This window comes from Pygoscelis adeliae, unplaced genomic scaffold (assembly GCF_000699105.1).
Source record: "Pygoscelis adeliae isolate BGI_AS28 unplaced genomic scaffold, ASM69910v1 Scaffold117, whole genome shotgun sequence".
NCBI lineage: Eukaryota > Metazoa > Chordata > Aves > Sphenisciformes > Spheniscidae > Pygoscelis > Pygoscelis adeliae.
The window spans coordinates 3,885,281-3,902,689 of NW_008825270.1; the positions used below are offsets into that span (position 1 = coordinate 3,885,281).

General features: G+C 49.9%; 1 protein-coding gene across 1 annotated transcript in view; it reads left to right on the forward strand.

Moving 5' to 3' along the window:
• Positions 1-10,294, forward strand: part of PRDM11 (PR domain containing 11) — a 28,310-nt gene extending 18,016 nt beyond the window's left edge. The window contains exons 5-7 of the mRNA XM_009329692.1: positions 3,348-3,535; positions 6,635-7,285; positions 8,130-10,294. Of these exons, the coding sequence (XP_009327967.1) occupies positions 3,348-3,535; positions 6,635-7,285; positions 8,130-10,294 (3,004 nt within the window). The remainder of the gene's footprint in view (positions 1-3,347; positions 3,536-6,634; positions 7,286-8,129) is intronic.
• Positions 10,295-17,409: the final 7,115 nt, after the last annotated feature.

Here is a 17,409-nt window from a genome sequence, read left to right on the forward strand (position 1 = left end):
CCCTGTGGAGCAAGGAGCTGTGCCTCCGGCAGCCATGGGGTTGATCCAAGCCCCAATAGCTGCAAATGGGTCATAAATGGTCTCCATTGGTGCAATGGCTGGTCCTGAGTAGCCTGGGCAGGATCTGTGGTGGTCTTGAGCCTGGCTCATCCCAGGGACTGAGCAGGACATGAAATGACCTATTTGCAGCTGGTGGCAATGCCTGTCTGCAGGAACAGGAGCGGCTCTGGGTGGCTGGGTCTGCCCCAGTGGCAGTCCCAACCCTGCTCTTCCTCTGGGGATCGCGGTCCCTTGGGAAACCTGCTATGCAAGCGGGGCCATGCCCGTCTACGCGCAGTACTTGTGTCAGCCTAGCCTGCCTGTCCTGGGCATCTGAACTGAGGTAGCCTTCTTGCCTCAATTCAGCTTGAGTGTTTGGCAACAGGAGGGAGACTGGCCGCTTTCCAGCCTTCACAGGAAGGGTTGCTCAGGACATGAGCGCTTCACCCTCAGGAAGATATGTCAGTGAAGGCAGACTGGTACAATCTCTTCTCTCCTCAGCAGGCAGTTTGTGCCCCTGCCTTGCCAAGCAGGCTGCTGTTTTGTGGATTGACTTCCTCTGTCCTTGGGAAAGCACCTGCCTCTAACCCGTGGTATGCAGCAGCATGAGGTGTCTTAGACCAACAGGTGGAATTTGGGTTTTATGCAATCCTTTGTAACCTATGTCATTTGTGCCCCTGGGGTCGCTGGAGCCGGCGCTGGGCAGTGCTGGTTCGAAAGTGGTTCATTTATGTGAATGATCTCATCCACATTTACGTTACCTCAGGGAAGTATTGCAGATGTAAAGCTTCCTCTCGGAGCATAAACCAGTTACTAGCTGCCAGCAGCTGTGAAGAAACGTGTTTGTGACTGCATTATTCCACAACTGTCTGTTAAGGGCTTTCTTCATATCTCCTGGTGAAATCGGCAGCGCCGGTCGCTGCAGGACGCTGGATGGGAGCGGGCAGCTTGGGCGGCATGCTGCAGGGCTTGCAGCAGTGCTGCAGGGCTGCAGCAATACTGCAGCTCACACCCTCCAGCCTGCGCTCTCCTCCCAGCTCCCCACCATGCCGGGAGGCGTCCAGAGCCGCAGGGTGCGGGCAGCAGAGAAGAAGGACACTCTCAGGAAGAAACTTGGTGGGGTATACAGGCAAGAGGAAAGCAAACAGGAAAAGCATGCTCATGCTTAATAAAATACTTCGTAATAAAAGTGAGCCTTGGTGGGAATAGTTAACAGGCTCTCCCCTTTCCACACAAAGTTGTGTTTTAGAGAATTTTCTAAATCTCGCTGTCAAATGCAGTTTGTGGGGAAGGCACTGGACCATCCTGCCACTGCCCCGTGAATTCCTCAGTGCTACTGGCTGTGGGGATGTGAGTCCTGTATGTTGTATTAAGGAGCTGTGAGTGACTTGGGTGTGATAAATCTCTGCAGTTAACCGGGCTCCTTCACAGGGGCAGCTCCGGCTGATGTTTGGGCAGCGGGATGCAGAGCAGCCATAGGGGCTCTGCTTAGCTGGCGCTAGGAGGCATCCTGGCATTTTGCTTGGACTGGGGAGGGATCTCCTGTGCTGCAGGGCATCAGACTGACCACAGCACATTGGTTTATTTCAAGGGTTGTGTATCTCATGGCTGTCTGAATGCCTGATACACCTTCTGTGGAGTGATTGCTAACACCCAGAAGTGGCAGCCTGGCAGCACTAGCTGTGTGCCGTTGCAGGACCTCCTTCCCACCGCGCTGGTCCAGGCCTCCGTTCCTCCACAAATACACAAACTGGTGGTTTAAAAGTTCCTTTGTTTTGTGATCAAAAGTAAAATAAGGGTTAACAAAAGCCAATGTTCAGCTAATTTTGGCAGTGCCAGAGCCTGCTGTTTAAATAATTACTGAAGATTGCAGAGCATCCTGTGTAGCACACGTTAGGGAAAATAGAGCTGATTGCAGGCACATGCACAGTTGCTTAATATTTAAACCAGAATTGCTGGAGCCTCGGGCAGTCTGAGACACTGCAGACTTGTTTTCTGTGTTTTGCGGGAAGTTTCACCAAGTTTGTGACCTTATGTGTGTGGGTTGGTGTGACCACATGCAGGTGGGCTTGCGTCTTTATCTGTGCATGCACACGGCCAGAGAAGGGGAGAGTGTTCAAGGCAAAATTGACGGATTTCTTAAGCTGAAGAAATACCTGTGAGCTATAAGGGAACTTTTGGGCAAGGACTAGTAGCAGCAGGTGTCAGAGGAGCCATATGCCGCTCGCCTTTGTTAATGTTACTGTGCCAGGGAGTGCTGAATAATATAGGCAAATGGCATAAGAGAAGAAAAACTTTTAGCTGTGAACTGTTCAGATCTGCTCTCAGGTCTGTACGTACTGTGACAGGGTCTCCTCCTGGTCCTGAGTGGGTGTTACGAGCTCATGTTGGTGGCAGCTGGAACCGGTATTATTAAGCCTTTTCCATGTCCTCTGGCAAGAACACGGGGAGTGTGAGAGCAAATAATATGATCCTAGCTATAGATCTCTGTCTTACCAAGTTGCACAGAGGGCCAGTTGTTTGGAGTGTGAATTAATACATTTCCGTTGAGCTGAAATTTAGCTGTTTTAAGTCAGGAAAACAAACCCCATGCCCAGAAAGCGATCTTTCTGTCAGCACTGCCAGGAGATCCCCACAATGTGGTGCTGGGCTTTCCTGAGACTTGCAGGGCTGTTTGTATTTTTATGTCACACCCCGCTGAACGCCCAAGTCCAAAACCTTCCAGTACTGGCATGTCCTTGGATTCCTAATGGACAACCAGCGAATACCCCCATGCACATTAGGTGTCCCTGTTTCTGCCCTGAGTATCTCAATTCTGCTTGTCCGAGAAGAGGGAAGCAAGGAAATCTGGTTTCTGCTAAAAAGAAAGATGGTGGTTTTGGGAAAGAGACAGGCAGAGGGTTTTGGATGCTCCTGAGAACAAAGGAGAGGGCCCTGGGATATGAAGCGGTGGTGGGGAATCCAGAAGTCCTTGTTTCCATCACTAGGCAAAGAAATTTCTGCCCATGAGAGTCTGTGTCACCATTACTGACAGAGATACTGCTTCAGATTGGATGTACATTGCTGTCATCCCTTCCACAGCAGAAATGGACCCACTGACTTAGTGTTCCCTGGGTGTCCATGCTCGTTGTCCTGTATCTCTGGCAATTTGCGCACCATTACTTATAACTCCATGCTTTCCAGTCTGGCTGTATTGATGGCTCTCTCTGAAGGTCATTCTGGCTTCATTGTGGTTGTCATTCTGGTGCAAGGGGGGGGCACAGGAAAAAAGTTTGTGCTTCACACCTGCCTTGTCACCTCACCCTCAGGTACGTGATCATCTCCCGGGAGGAGAGGGAGCAGAACCTGATGGCCTTCCAGCACAGCGAGAGGATTTACTTCCGTGCCTGCCGTGACATCCGCCCTGGGGAGAAGCTGCGGGTCTGGTACAGTGAGGATTACATGAAGCGGTTGCATAGTATGTCCCAGGAGACCATCAATAGAAATCTCACAAGCGGTGAGTCCCCTCCCTTTCCACCCTCTCCCCCAATCCCCTTGGTCTGCCACACTTGTTGGACCAAGTGTGGTGGGTGAAGAAGCTGATGCACAGGCTGTGCGAGGAGAGCTGCATTTCTAGAAGCAGAGCACCTCTGGATGAGAGTTCTGCGTGGCGTGGATGGATGGGTGTACAAGAAGAATAATGTAACCACTGTCATGGAGATCATGAAAGAAAGATTGTGCTGTGTCGTGTCATGTCATGTGTCGTGTTGTGTCATGTCGTGTGTGTGCTGCAAGGGCCTGATGCAAAGCCCAGGGATCACAGACCTCCTCTGTCACAAGACTTTCTGGCCTGAAGATTGCCAAGCTGGTGGTCCTACAGACAGGCATTAGGTTTTTCTTCTGAACATGCTGCTTTGTCTGGCTCCTGTGAGCAGCCCGTTTGAGGGAGCTCCAGCTGGTTTTGTATGCATATGAAAGAGAGATTTCCTTGGTGTGTTTGTATGTCCATTTTCCTCGCTTAATTTATCTCCTCTTTCTTCAGAAAGATAATTTGGGATCAGCGCGACATCAGCTAGAGACTCCTTAGTCTCACAACCTTAGAGTGTGTATACAACGTACAGGAGGCTTTGTACTTGTCAGACTGATTCTTCCCTGGATAAAAATTGTTATCTTATCTTAAGAGTAGCCATGCTGGAACAAACCCAGCGGTCCTTTAGGTCAGTGTAATGTCAGCTTTAGAGGAAGGCAAAAACTCTTAATGCATCTGTTCATCTATACAATGCTGAGACCTGAAGTTAATTAAGGGCATTTCTTTCTAGGCCTAGCCACAGAATGGCAGGGCCTCAGAGGGGCAGCCACACTAAATATAACTTTCTAATTAAGATTCCCATGTATATTATTACACAGCTGCTGTTGCTGCCTTGACTTGGTAAAAGGTGTCTCCTCTTTAATCATGGGGTGGACAAGATGTCCTGAAAAAGCTGGTTATCATCCGTCACCTCGGAGTTATTATGCACTTGCAGTGTTACATCTTGATGGCTGTACTTGCGCAATTCCCACTTCTGAATTAACATCGGTGTGAATGTGCTTTTTTATGTTAATAAACATCACTGAGTGATTAGGTGCAGGTTGCAGTGATTTTGCTGCATCCCATGCACACATTAGTTGTCCAGATGGCCTAGTACTTTCTGAAAGTATGGCAAGAGAAAGACTATGCCCTTGGAGCAGTTGCTCTGGAGGGGCACCAAGGCTACGAATGATTGCCCTGCCATACAGACATGCCTTTAGTCATGTTTTGTCATGGTATCATGGTTTGCGTAAGCTGAAACGGTAACTCACAGCCTGCTCTGTGCTACGAGTGTGGTGAAGATCTGCCTCTGGGCTTCTCAGGACCCGCCATAGCCTACCACACACTCAGGTAGAAACCCATGCGGCTGCAGAGACCATCCTAGAAACGCCCTGACGCCTTGGTGAGCTCATCCTGCGGCAAGCTGGGCTCAGCCTGCGTTCACAAAAGGGGTGCAGAGACGTTGTTAAAACGGAGCATCACTTGGGCCATTGCTAGACTTGCAAGACGTCACAGCCTCAGCTGGGAGGGCACTGGGAGGCAATCAGGGAGCGGCACCAAAATCTGTTGAGTCACTTTCTATTTAAAAGGTTTCAAATCCCTGCAGATGACCCTGTCGAGTGAAGTGGCACACTTTATTAACTCTCAGAAAAATAACATGGTTCCTGGGTTTTGTTTCTGTCGGTAGTTTCTGACCTGCCTCATCAATGGAGTTGAGACCAATAATATGAGGGATCGTCTTGTGATTTCTAGATTATCTATAGGGCGGAACCACTCCATTGGTTGGGGGAAAAACTCACCGAAAAAGAAGAAGAATCCATTCTCTAAATCCCTACCTCTGCCAGTAGTCATTATAGTCCATAATGTGGGAAATACTAAGACAGAGACTCAAAGCTTTACCCGTAGAAATTCTCGTCAATGTGTTGAAAATGAGATCTGTTGTTATGGATTCACTCAAGAAGTGGCTGGGTTTGCCAGCCAGCATCAAAACCCAGTGCAAAACCCCTGCCATTCGGGCCAGCCTTTTTTACGGTGCCTTACTCTAACTGTTTCGAGTCTTGCATCTTTTCTGCATTCTTAGCATTGCTCTCCTTAGAGAGGGAATGGTAGCTTTTGCTCCGTAACTCTTATGAAAGCATGAATACACTTTAAAAGCAAACAAAACAAAAAATCAGCATAAAGCAGCGTCTTGTTTGGGAAGCCATCAATGCTTGAAGTTATTTACAAGATAGAAGAATGATGGAAATTGAGCCAAACCTATCGTCTTTTGAATTTCCAGGTAAGGAAATCTGGCTATTCCCTTTATTTTAAGCAATTAATAATTTGTATGAGGTTGCTTTTATTATTTTTTTTTTTTTTTAATCACTGAATGGCCACACTCTTAGACTCCACCGGGACGAGCTAGATGTCCCATCCTTGGAGGGCATTCACCCGTTGTAGCTCAGTTGACAATGAGTACCTTGGGGCTTAAGAGTGCAAGTTATTTTTACTTGGAGCAGCCTCCAAACTGAACGAGAGTAAAGGGGCTTGCAAACTTTGTGCCGTGTTGTGCACAGATGCTGGGGTTGTCATGAAACGGTCCGAATCTGTCGCTGCACTGCTGTACACTTGATACCTTTTACCAAGTCAAAACAGGCACAGGTCTTCCAGCCAGCCGAAACAGCGCTTGGGCTCTGGGCATTAGGTTCCACTGCAATCAGTCATTCACCTCGTAGTCATTCACCTTGTAGTCCTCTTCCAGCGCAGGTTGGTTATACCTTTAGGTTAAACAAGCTGCCTGTAGTTTCTCTTCTCTTTAAAGTGTGTGGGTCCTACTCCGCTGTGGCTACCCAGGACTGTCTCTGTTTTTGCAGACGTGCCCATTAGCAGGGCTCCTCCTCTCGCGAGCCTCGGTTTCCACTGAGTTGTGTCAGTTCCCTGGTTTGTAACACAACGTGCAGACCTGCAGGGATTCAGCCTGCCTTTTTGTTCTTTTTTCATTTGAGTTTTAGATTGAGGGATGTTGCTCGGTTCCCGGTGATAATCCCCACCCCTCGTTTTCCTTTCCAGGAGACAAAAAGTTGCAGAGGGAAAAGTTAGAAAAGAATGTGGAAAATCAAGAGGACGTGAGGGGGCCGCTCCAACTCATCACCTTAAAGCAAGGGAAGAGCCCCTACAAGCGCAGCTGTGACGAGGGGGAATCCCACCCCCAAACAAAGAAAAAAAAGATTGACCTCATCTTCAAAGACGTCCTGGAGGCTTCCTTGGAGTCCGCCAAATTTGAAGAGAACCAGTTAGCAACGAGTACACCGCTTTCCATCAGAAAAGCATCTAAATACCAGGCTGAAGACGTCTTTGAGAGGTGTGGCGGTGCCATGCAGCATGGCTCCCTGAACCTCAGCAGAAACCGGAGTGAGGGGGAATGGAAGGTCCCCCATGGTTCCTCTTTCAGCTCAGCCAAAGAGGTGGGCATCCTTGAAGATGAGGAAGAAGAGCCCTTGTCACTCAAAGCAGACAGCCCGACCGAGCTGTCACTGGCCTCTGCACAAGGCAACTCCCACGAAATCCCCACCACCTCCTTCTGCCCCAACTGCATCCGGCTGAAGAAGAAGATCCGGGAGCTGCAGGCCGAGTTAGACATGCTGAGATCTGGGAAGTTACCCGAGCCACCTGTGCTACCGCCCCAGGTACCCGAGCTCCAAGAGTTCTCGGACCCCACAGGTAAGCCTTGCCAAGTAACAGCGTTCTCCAAACCCTGCCTAAGGAGAGTAGTGAGATGCCTGTGTGCTGTGTACCCATCTAAAGTGTTTTGCTCTGAGTATTCAGGTGAACATGTGGTTCCATGGAGGGTTTGTTGTCAGGTTTTGTGACCGGGTGGGCCAGGAGCTGACACAGGTGTGGGCACAGTGGAAAACACTGTCTGGGGAAGACTCTGTATGACAACTTGCTCTATTTGTTGCCGTTGTAATCGATAATGCACTGCCAATAAAAAAGACATTCCATTGCAGACAGTTTGTTTGCTGTATTTTTGATGCATTCTCTTTCAGCGGAAGCCCCTCCACAGTGCCTCACACGCTACCAAGAAAGTCTGAATGACTCTGTGGTAACAATGAAATGTGTGTTCTTTGTGTATGAAATGACGTCCCGCTGTGTCCCTTGTTGGAAAGCCCTCTCTGTTTCCTCCACTTAGCACAACCATGTGTCCCTTTCTGAAGATACATTTCATTTCCTCCAGGAACATGCTGTCAAGCAGCTAGGAGCCTTCACCAAAGGGAATATTTGGGTCACATCATGTATTGTGCAAGTGGCCAGGGTATAGTGTCCTTTCTTGCTGTCCATTATGGCATTGGAGACAAAGTTCATATGCAGTTCATATGCAGAAACATTGATTTATTTTCCCTTCAAAGCCATGACTGAAATTCTACCCATACTGCATTGTGGGCAGGAGAGGGCAGGTTGTGGCCAGCTCATCAGGCAATGCTCTACTGTCACCAGTAGGATGCTTCTTTAGCTCAGCAACTTTGTAAATACCATATTTTTTTCCTTTTTTTTTTTTTTCTTACAGCTTCAGAAAGCATCATTTCTGTTCCCACCATCATGGAGGATGATGACCAAGAGGTGGATTCTGCTGATGAATCGGTTTCCAATGACATGATTGCTGCTACAGACGAGCCTTCCAAGATGTCTTCTGCAACAGGCCGGAGGATACGGCGGTTCAAGCAAGAGTGGCTTAAAAAGTTTTGGTTTCTGCGGTACTCCCCGACATTGAATGAAATGTGGTGCCATGTCTGTAGGCAGTACACAGTGCAATCCTCTCGGACTTCAGCCTTCATCATTGGCTCAAAGCAGTTCAAGATACACACAATAAAGCTTCACAGCCAGAGCAACCTCCACAAGAAGTGCCTGCAGCTTTACAAGCTCAGGATGCACCCAGAGAAGACAGAAGAGATGTGCCGAAATATGACCCTGCTCTTCAATACAGCCTACCACTTGGCCCTGGAGGGCAGGCCCTATTATGACTTTCGGCCTCTGGCAGAACTACTGAGAAAGTGTGAACTCAAGGTGGTGGATCAATACATGAATGAGGGAGACTGCCAAATCTTAATCCACCATATCGCCCGGGCTCTTCGAGAGGACCTGGTTGAACGCATCCGACAGTCTCCTTTCCTCAGCATCATTCTGGACGGGCAGAGCGATGACTTGCTTGCAGACACAGTTGCGGTTTATGTACAGTACACGAGCAGTGATGGGCCTCCGGCAACTGAATTCCTGTCTCTTCAGGAACTGGGCTTTTCTACAACAGACAGTTACCTCCAAGCATTAGACAGGGCTTTTTCCAGCCTGGGAATACGATTGCAGGATGAGAAGCCGACTATTGGCTTGGGAGTCGATGGTGCTAACATTACAGCCAGCCTGAGAGCCAACTTGTTCATGACAATCAGAAAGACCTTGCCCTGGCTTCTCTGCCTGCCCTTTATGGTGCACAGGCCCCACTTGGAAATTTTGGATGCAATCAGCGGGAAGGAACTGCCGTGCCTGGAGGAGCTAGAAAACAATTTGAAGCAACTGCTCAGTTTCTATCGTTACTCTCCCCGACTCATGTGCGAGTTGAGGGTCACTGCTGCCACTCTGTGCGAGGAGACCGAGTTCTTGGGGGACATTCGAGCAGTGAAGTGGATCATTGGGGAGCAGAATGTGCTCAACGCTCTAATCAAGGATTACCTTGAGGTTGTGGCCCATCTCAAAGACGTCAGCGGCCAGACCCAAAGGGCCGACGCTTCCGCCATTGCCTTGGCCCTCCTGCAGTTCCTGATGGACTACCAGTCGATTAAACTCATCTACTTCCTACTGGATGTGATTGCTGTGCTTTCACGCCTCGCCTACGTCTTCCAAGGGGAGTACCTTCTTGTGTCGCAGGTGGACGATAAAATAGAGGAGGCCATCCAGGAGATCAGCCGGCTAGCAGACTCACCTGGGGAGTACTTGCAGGAATTTGAGGAAAACTTCCGTGAAAGCTTTAATGGCATTGCTGTGAAAAACCTACGGGTGGCTGAAGCCAAATTCCAGTCGATCAGAGAAAAGATCTGCCAGAAGACCCAGGTGATCCTAGCCCAAAGGTTCGATTCCCGTAGCCGGACATTTGTGAAGGCCTGTCAGGTATTTGACCTCGCAGCTTGGCCCAGAAGCACTGATGAGCTCATGAGCTATGGGAAGGAGGATATGGTACAAATATTTGAACACCTGGAGACGGTCCCATCATTTTCCAGAGAGGTTTGCAGAGAGGGGATGGACACCCGAGGGAGTCTGCTGATGGAGTGGCGAGAACTCAAGGTGGATTATTATACCAAAAACGGTTTTAAAGACTTGCTCAGTCACATTTGTAAATACAAACAGAGATTCCCCCTCCTAAATAAAATAGTTCAGATCCTCAAAGTCCTTCCCACCTCATCGGCCTGCTGTGAGAAGGGGCGCAGCGCCCTGCAGAGAGTGCGCAAAAACAACCGCTCTCGGCTCACGCTGGAGCAGCTCAGTGATCTTTTGATGATTGCCGTTAACGGGCCGCCCATTGCCAACTTCGATTGCAAAAGGGCGCTAGATAGTTGGTTCGAGGAGAAGTCGGGCAATAGTTACGCACTGTCAGCCGAAATGCTGAGCAGGATGTCGTCTCTTGATCAGAAGCCGATGTTGCAGAGCATGGACCATGGCTCTGAGTTTTACCCCGATATTTAGGAAGGAATGCCTCAGATCAGAAAGCTGTTGAATAATTTTTTTAATCTATACTCTAAACTTTGATATATTATATAAAATATATATATTATATATATTAAGGAAAAACCCACACTGAAAATTTAAAAGTTAAGACGATGTGCGTCTGATAGAAGCTAAGCAGAATTTTAAAGATTGAGACAATGTTTAGACATTTACTGGTGTCTCCAACCATGGCAGCTGCAGTGTAGGTGGCAACATTTCATTCTTTAGAAGCATGTGCTGGGGCCATACTCTACATGTTCAAACCTAATGATCTATAAGCTAGACGACGGGTCTTTGTCAGCCTCATCCTCCCAGTGGTTTCCTTTGTATGTGTGTTGTCGGTTTGTTGGGTTGGTTTTTGTGTTGTTTTGTTTTGGGATTGGTTGTTTGGGTTTTTTCCCCTCAGTTTTAATCTCTGCCTCTCTTTCCGTTGTTCAGTCCAGTTATTGAGCCATTTGAGCCTTTTGTTGATGACCGTCAGATTTCTGATTTCCGACAGAGCATCCCGTGCGTTTATGTTGCCCCTGGCTCTCCAGCTCCACCCAGTTCTCTTCGCTCGAGTGGGAACTTTCTTCACTCACAGAGATTACTGGCAGGAGGGGAAGGCTGGGGGCATGGTTTTGGGTTTTTCTTCTGATTTAGAAACAAATGCCTCCACTAAACTGTGATGCCCCTTTCTCAGTTCTCCCTACTTTTGGGCTGTAGAGTAATTCTTGGCTTTCAGCTCCTTTTATGATAACCGTAGTACCAGTCTATCATACATATATTATAACATGATGTCATGTGCAAACTATAAAATAACAAAATAGAGAAGGCAGGGGGAAATTTTTGCATTTATATTTTTATATTGTAGGAGATAAAAATATATATATATACAACTATTCATTCAAAACCAGGGCTGCTGTGGAAGCTAGACAGCCAATGAGTCAAGAGCCATCTCTGGGCGGAGATTCAAAGGCTTAAAAAATTATATTCTAATTTACATTATTTATACTATGTCTTTATAATCCTAGATTGTTGTGGGTTGTTTTGTTTTGTTTTGTTTTGTTTTGTTTTGTTTGGAATGACTGAAAGAAAAACCTGCTGCGGTTTGGTGGCAGGAGCTATCAATGCAAGATTATCTTGGATTATATTCATGTGATGATGTCCTACAAAGGTTCACGTATTCTCTTGTGACCAAGGTAACATGTTCCACAGCACAGCAGACTGATGACAGCAGGAAGAAGGGATGCTCTGCTTCTTCCTGCGAAATATTTCTTCCTTTCTTGAAGGGATGCGAAGTCCAGCTGAAATGTGAATGGGGGACTTGCACCTTCCATCACAAAGGATTGTTCTGTGGGCTTGGGGTTCTTCTTTGTTTTATTCTTTTAAAGTAAATGAGCTCCAGGCATTCACACAGTATCACTTCAGGTTAGAAAAGCAAAAAAAAAAACCAACCAAAAAAAAAAAAAACAAAAACAAAACCGCAAACGAAAAAGGTGCAAAAACTCCACAGATGCTAGTGCCTTGCCCCGCTGATGTGGCATGGACAGCACCAACCTGACCAGACCATCGTGGGAGTGAGAACCTGTTGTCCAGAAGGTGTCCAAGCCGACATGTTCTCACTTCCCAGAGGGACGAGCTTTGTGCCAAGCTGTGTTGTTTGGAAACATGATGGTGGTATCAGCAACACTGAACCTTTCCTTTCTCCTGTTACACCCCTGCCCTTGGTCTTGGTGCTAAGATATCTCTAGAACCGTTGCTGCTAGTTGATAGCTTTTCATTTATATAAATATATATATAATATTATTTTATTTTTTAAACTTTTTTGTTTGTTTTCAATGGAGATGTAGCATGTTTGGAACCGATCTCTCTCGGAGTCACTTTCACTGCCAGGGTTCACGCACTGTCTTCCCCGGGAAAATACGCACTTCTACCTAGGTCTCGCTCACCTCCCACTAACCCCTTTGCCCTCAGCAGGACTACGCAGCCAGCGCCGGGCAGAGGCGTGCAGCCAAGCTGCTACGTACTGGCTCAGCTTTCATGTCCCATGGGAACAGCTAGACCGGTGTAGGTCAGAGTTTTGGAAGAGTTTCCCCTCCGTTCCGATGGGACTGAGGAGGGACTGAGCCTGCCCAAAGCACTAGCGGTGGCCAATCCTTGCGTCCTGACTCTGCCCCCTTTGCTGTACAATGGGGCGCTTCGGCCAGATGGTCCGAGGGGAGTAGAGCAGACCCCGCAAACGTAGCGGCGAGAGCTGGGCAGGTGGCGTACCCTCCGTAGCACTTACTCCCTGTCCCCTCTGCCTTACCTCAGATGGCGTGTGCAGCCCACAGGCTGGGTCGGGCAGGAGGGGGGCACCTGTCCTGGGGCCACCCGCCTGCCGCCGAACCGCTGGCAGGGGTGCGGGCGCCGGGCGCTTCTCCCTGCGGTCCTCACAGAAATGTCACGAGCTAGGTCAGGGCATTGCGCCGTCGCAGCGCGAGGACATCGATATGCAACACCTAGCAAGCAAAAAAGTGGCTTTGTTTGCATTTTTTCCTGTCTTTCCCAACAAAAGATGTGATCGAATTGACCCATTCATCTAGAGGAGTCAAAATTAAACTGGAAACCCCCCGCCAGCTGTGCAGACTTGGGCAGTTGTTGGCCTGACCATAAAATAGGGATCTCTCCATACGAGGTGCTTGTAGCCCTCCAGGCCTGATGAGTCAGCTGTGCTCAGGGTGCTGCCACAAAGCTCACAGAGCTGCTCCCTGCTGGGGAGATGGCAGGCTCCCTCCTTAGCTAAAATTTGAGGAGATGTAAAAAGAAAAAAAAAGATTAAAAAAATAGAAGAGTTGCTGCTTAGTTAGTCTCTGACCCGGAGATGGGCAAGGTGAACATAGATGTTGGAGACAAGGAGTCTCCAGAACTGACGCACCAGAGGGGAATGGGCAGGTGGAGGAGAGTCTTCCTTGTCGAGTGTGCACGCGGCAGCAGAAGCAAAAGTAACAAAGATATTTGGTGCAAGCTGCTGTGGCTGACGGAGAGGCTGTAAAGACAGTTTCCTTCCTCCCTTTTTTTTAATTTTCTCTTTCCTTTGCTCAACTCCACAGCTCTTTGAGGGCGGGGAACCACCTGCCTTTCTGTTTGCAACAGTGAAAGCTCCTCGGCACATGGCTCTGTCAGAGAGGCCGGTCAAAGCGCCTGGCCTCTGTGGAGGGAAGGGACACTTGCGGACAGTCTCCAGACACCTTTGCAGACAGGAGCGCTCCCCCAGGGCTTGTGCTGAGCCGCCTGAGAGGCCTGTTTACAACTCCTGCTCTGAGCCTCTTTACTTTTGCCACTGGGGAGAAAATAGTGCCTTGCCTTGTCGGCGAGGTAAGAGCTGCCAGAGGCTTGTAAAGAAAAGATTCCTCTAATTTGTCACTCCTTTCCTTTGGTTTGTTTGCAAATCCCGCTCTCATCAGTGACATCTTTCACTGGCTGCTCTTTTTCCTAATGACAGAGTGAAACGTGCAGCGTGTGGTGTTTTTTTCTCCAGGCAGTCAGCTGGCAAAGGGAAAGCGTTTGTTTCTTTTGCAAATAACTTTGTGTGCATCTGTGAGCAGTGTCAGTAGGAAGCATGATTCCCTGCCATGGAATGTTGCGGATACCCGTGGTGGGAAAGATCAGAGACTACTTGCATTGGTGATGGGGGGAAACGAGCGCTTGGCCCAGCCCAGCTCCCCCAACACAAACAATTCCCTGTTGCCCCCAAGCCAGAAAATAAACCCGGCCTTTGTCCTAGACACACACAGGTGCTTTGCAAGCTTTCCCTCTAGGTTTACCCGCCTATCTCGGATCTGTAGCTGTTACTCCCATGGATAGTCTGGATGGAAACGTGACTGCCGGCACGAGCAAGATAGGGAGGAGGGAGGAATACCAATGCAAAGTGCCCCTGGCTTCCCAGCGTCCCGCCTGCCCAGCCTTTCCCGGGAGCAGGTGCATTTCTGTGCTCTGTTTGCCAAACCCCAGGGCCCGGCCGGGGGGCAGCGAGGCCGGGGGGCAGCAGCAGGCATGGGGAGGGCTTGGTGTGGCACAGAGGGAGGCCTCCTTGGCTTGGAGATTGCCATGCGTCAGGTTTAATCGATGCCTTTCCTGCTGCGTTGAGCGAACGAGAGGAGGTTGTTTTGAACGTGTTGCTCACAGCATCTTGAACTGCTTTGGCTGCAAAGAGAGAAGGGTTTAGTTTTTCTCAAATGAGCTCTTTATTCTCTCCTTCCCCCGGCGTCTTAGCTATGGCATCTGACTGTGAATAATGCACACTTCTCCAGACCCTTGGGTTTGTATTTCTAGCCCGTGGGCTTTTTGGTTGCCAATTTCCCCTCCCCACTTTTTGCTCAGGCTCCTTGCCTTTTTTACCCTGCTGTGAAGCAGAAATCCGTGAAGCACATGCAGACATGTCCTTCTGCAGGGCTCGCCAGTGGCCACAGGGGTCCGGGCCCTCCGGCCACAAGACTGAACTCAGCAGGGATAATCCTCACAAGAGACCAAAGCTCTTCCCATACCAGCAAAAGCACGCGGGAGCCACGGGGGGTTGTGAGGGGATGCGGTGGGCAGGGTCCCAGTGTGTCGTCTGCCTTGGTTCTCAAGCTGACTGCGGCGATGTCCCCCGTCCTGGTCGGGCTTTTGCTGATACAACTCCTCAGACGTGATTCAGGCTTGGTCCATCTCTTTCTCACAGCACAAATTCAACCAGGTTGCCCGCAGGGTCTTCGGGGTCCCCTTTCTTTCTTATCTCATGAGGATTGCTGTTTGTTTGACCAGTGGGTAAGACAACCTAGACAGCCGGCTGGCAAATAAGCAGCAACAGCCTCTGCTTTTGCAGATTCCCCTCTCAGCCCTGTCGAAAGAGGTCTTAAAAGCAGAGAAATGGTACGTTGCTCCCCCAGCCATTGTATTCAATGCAGTAATGCCTATGCAATTCCTGTCTCCCTTGGAGACACGTATGATGTGTGTGCATGTAAGCTAGTGTATGTATACAGTACATATGCATATGGTCTATATATTGTATATACGCACATCCCAGTACATATACACACAGTACAAAAGATTAAAATCACATGCTTATATATCTATAAATAAAATCCTATATATTTATATATTTCTATGTTTTCGATAGATATAAAGATATAATATAGAGATAGACTCAACCACCCTTGTGTAAGGCTGGCCCTGTGTTCTGGCACAAGGCACGTAACACTGAAGACTTTGGACTTTGGGATAGTTTTAGCCATACACTGGGGCCTACATTTACGTGTATAACACCCTACGGAGAGGGGCTTTGCTGTGGTTAGGGCAAAGGGTTTCCTTGCTGGCATGTTAACCAAGTGCTAAACAAGGTTTGTGTAATAGGGAAATGTCTTGGTGGGGGAAAATGCTTGAGTGTCCTTGTCTTCTCCTGAGTAAGCCTCTGGCTGAGGTCCTGTGTGTTCACACTTGGACAGATACATATCCCACCCTCATATGCACTTTTCTCTCTCTGCACGGATGTGGTTGGCAACTGCGGGTACCAGTGCCGTGAAAATGTGGCTTTCTGCTGTTCCACACGTAATTCCTAGGCAGCCCACCGCACACTGCCCCGGCATGCCTCGCCAGCCACCGGCACACTGCCAGGGAGACCCTGCGCCGGCAGGTGCTCACGCAGCACCCAGTGAGAGCGTGGGTTCACTTGTGGGCATGAGTCAGTGACACAGCCGTGGTGCTGGGATAAAGGCAGCAGGAGAGCAAAGGCGTTACTGAGAGGAGGGAGAGCCGCTACTGTGCGGTCGGAGGTGGCAGGGACGGCATACGGAGCTGGAGCAGCACGAATGAAAAGGGACCGCGAATTTGGAGTGATAAGGATGGGAGCATGCAAGCCTCATTGGGGAGGCACGTGCAGCTCTGCCGGGTCAGGCTAGCCGCTGCTCTGCTGCAGGAGCCGCTCTGCTCCCTCAGGTCTTGCAGCCGCTCCTTGGCCAGTGAGCAGCCTGCCTGGCCAGGGGCCTGGGTGGTCTTTCTGGAGGAAAGGGAACGATGTGATTGTGCGGAAGATGTGGTCGGTGGCGCATGTGTGCCTTTGGGCCCCAACACATGGTGCGCTGACCTTGCCAGACTGAAGCACCGAAGGGTGCAACCCTCTTGCCCTGCCCCTGCAAAGAGACACCTATGTTCGCATGGCAGGCATTTCTGTGTCGGGACTGGGGGTGGATCCGGGCAACGCATCAGCCTTCCCTGAGTGTCTGCCGATGCCTGCGGGGTGGACAGCCCCCTCCTCCCTCCATCCCTCCCTTCACACAGCCGCTCGTAGGACACTGACCCCACTGCAGGGTGAAGCCCTTGGCTGGCACCTGAGGGGAGCCAAGAGGCGCCTCTGGCTGGGCTGGCAGTGGGTGGTGGGTCACTGTGCTGCTTCCCCACGAGGGCTGAAGGGGAGGCATGGAGGTTTGGCTTTGCAGCTCCACGCCGGGCCTGGCAACCACTGCACTCCTCGCCATTTGTTTTAATTGTTGGCTTCGGTCAGGAGGAGGGTGAGTTGTAATTCTGACGGCCGAATGACTCGTTACACTGGTATTGCATGAGCAGATGCTGAGCAAGCTCCCCCCAAGCCCTGTCACACACCTCAGCTCCCTCTCCCCGGCCTCTCTTCTCCACACAACTGGTAATCCACCTCAGCCACAACCCACCCGCCGGCAGCTCCCCACTCCGCCGCAGCCCCTTGGCCATGCAGCGCCAGAAGGGAGCTCCCCGGCACGTGTTCCTCACGAACCTCAGAGACGGTTTCCTCACTCCCAGCCCCCTCCTTCGGATGCCACTGACACTCACGTAGGCTCAGCCTGCGGCCTCGCCGCCTGCCCGCCCATGCCGGTGGTGCTGCCACCCGGCAAGGGGCTCCCATGCACTGCACCTCATGTCGAATAAGCTCGCTGGGCTACGTGGGGGAACCATGTCTCATATGCTGTAATGTCCCAAATGCTATAGGAGGGCTACGGAGTTTTTTGCCAGTCATGGCATCCTCATAGACTCACACGACTGTTGGCAAAAATGCATTTCTACTTCCAGAAAACAAGAGGTTTTGTCTCAAACCTCTCCATATCCACATCCAAGCACAGCCC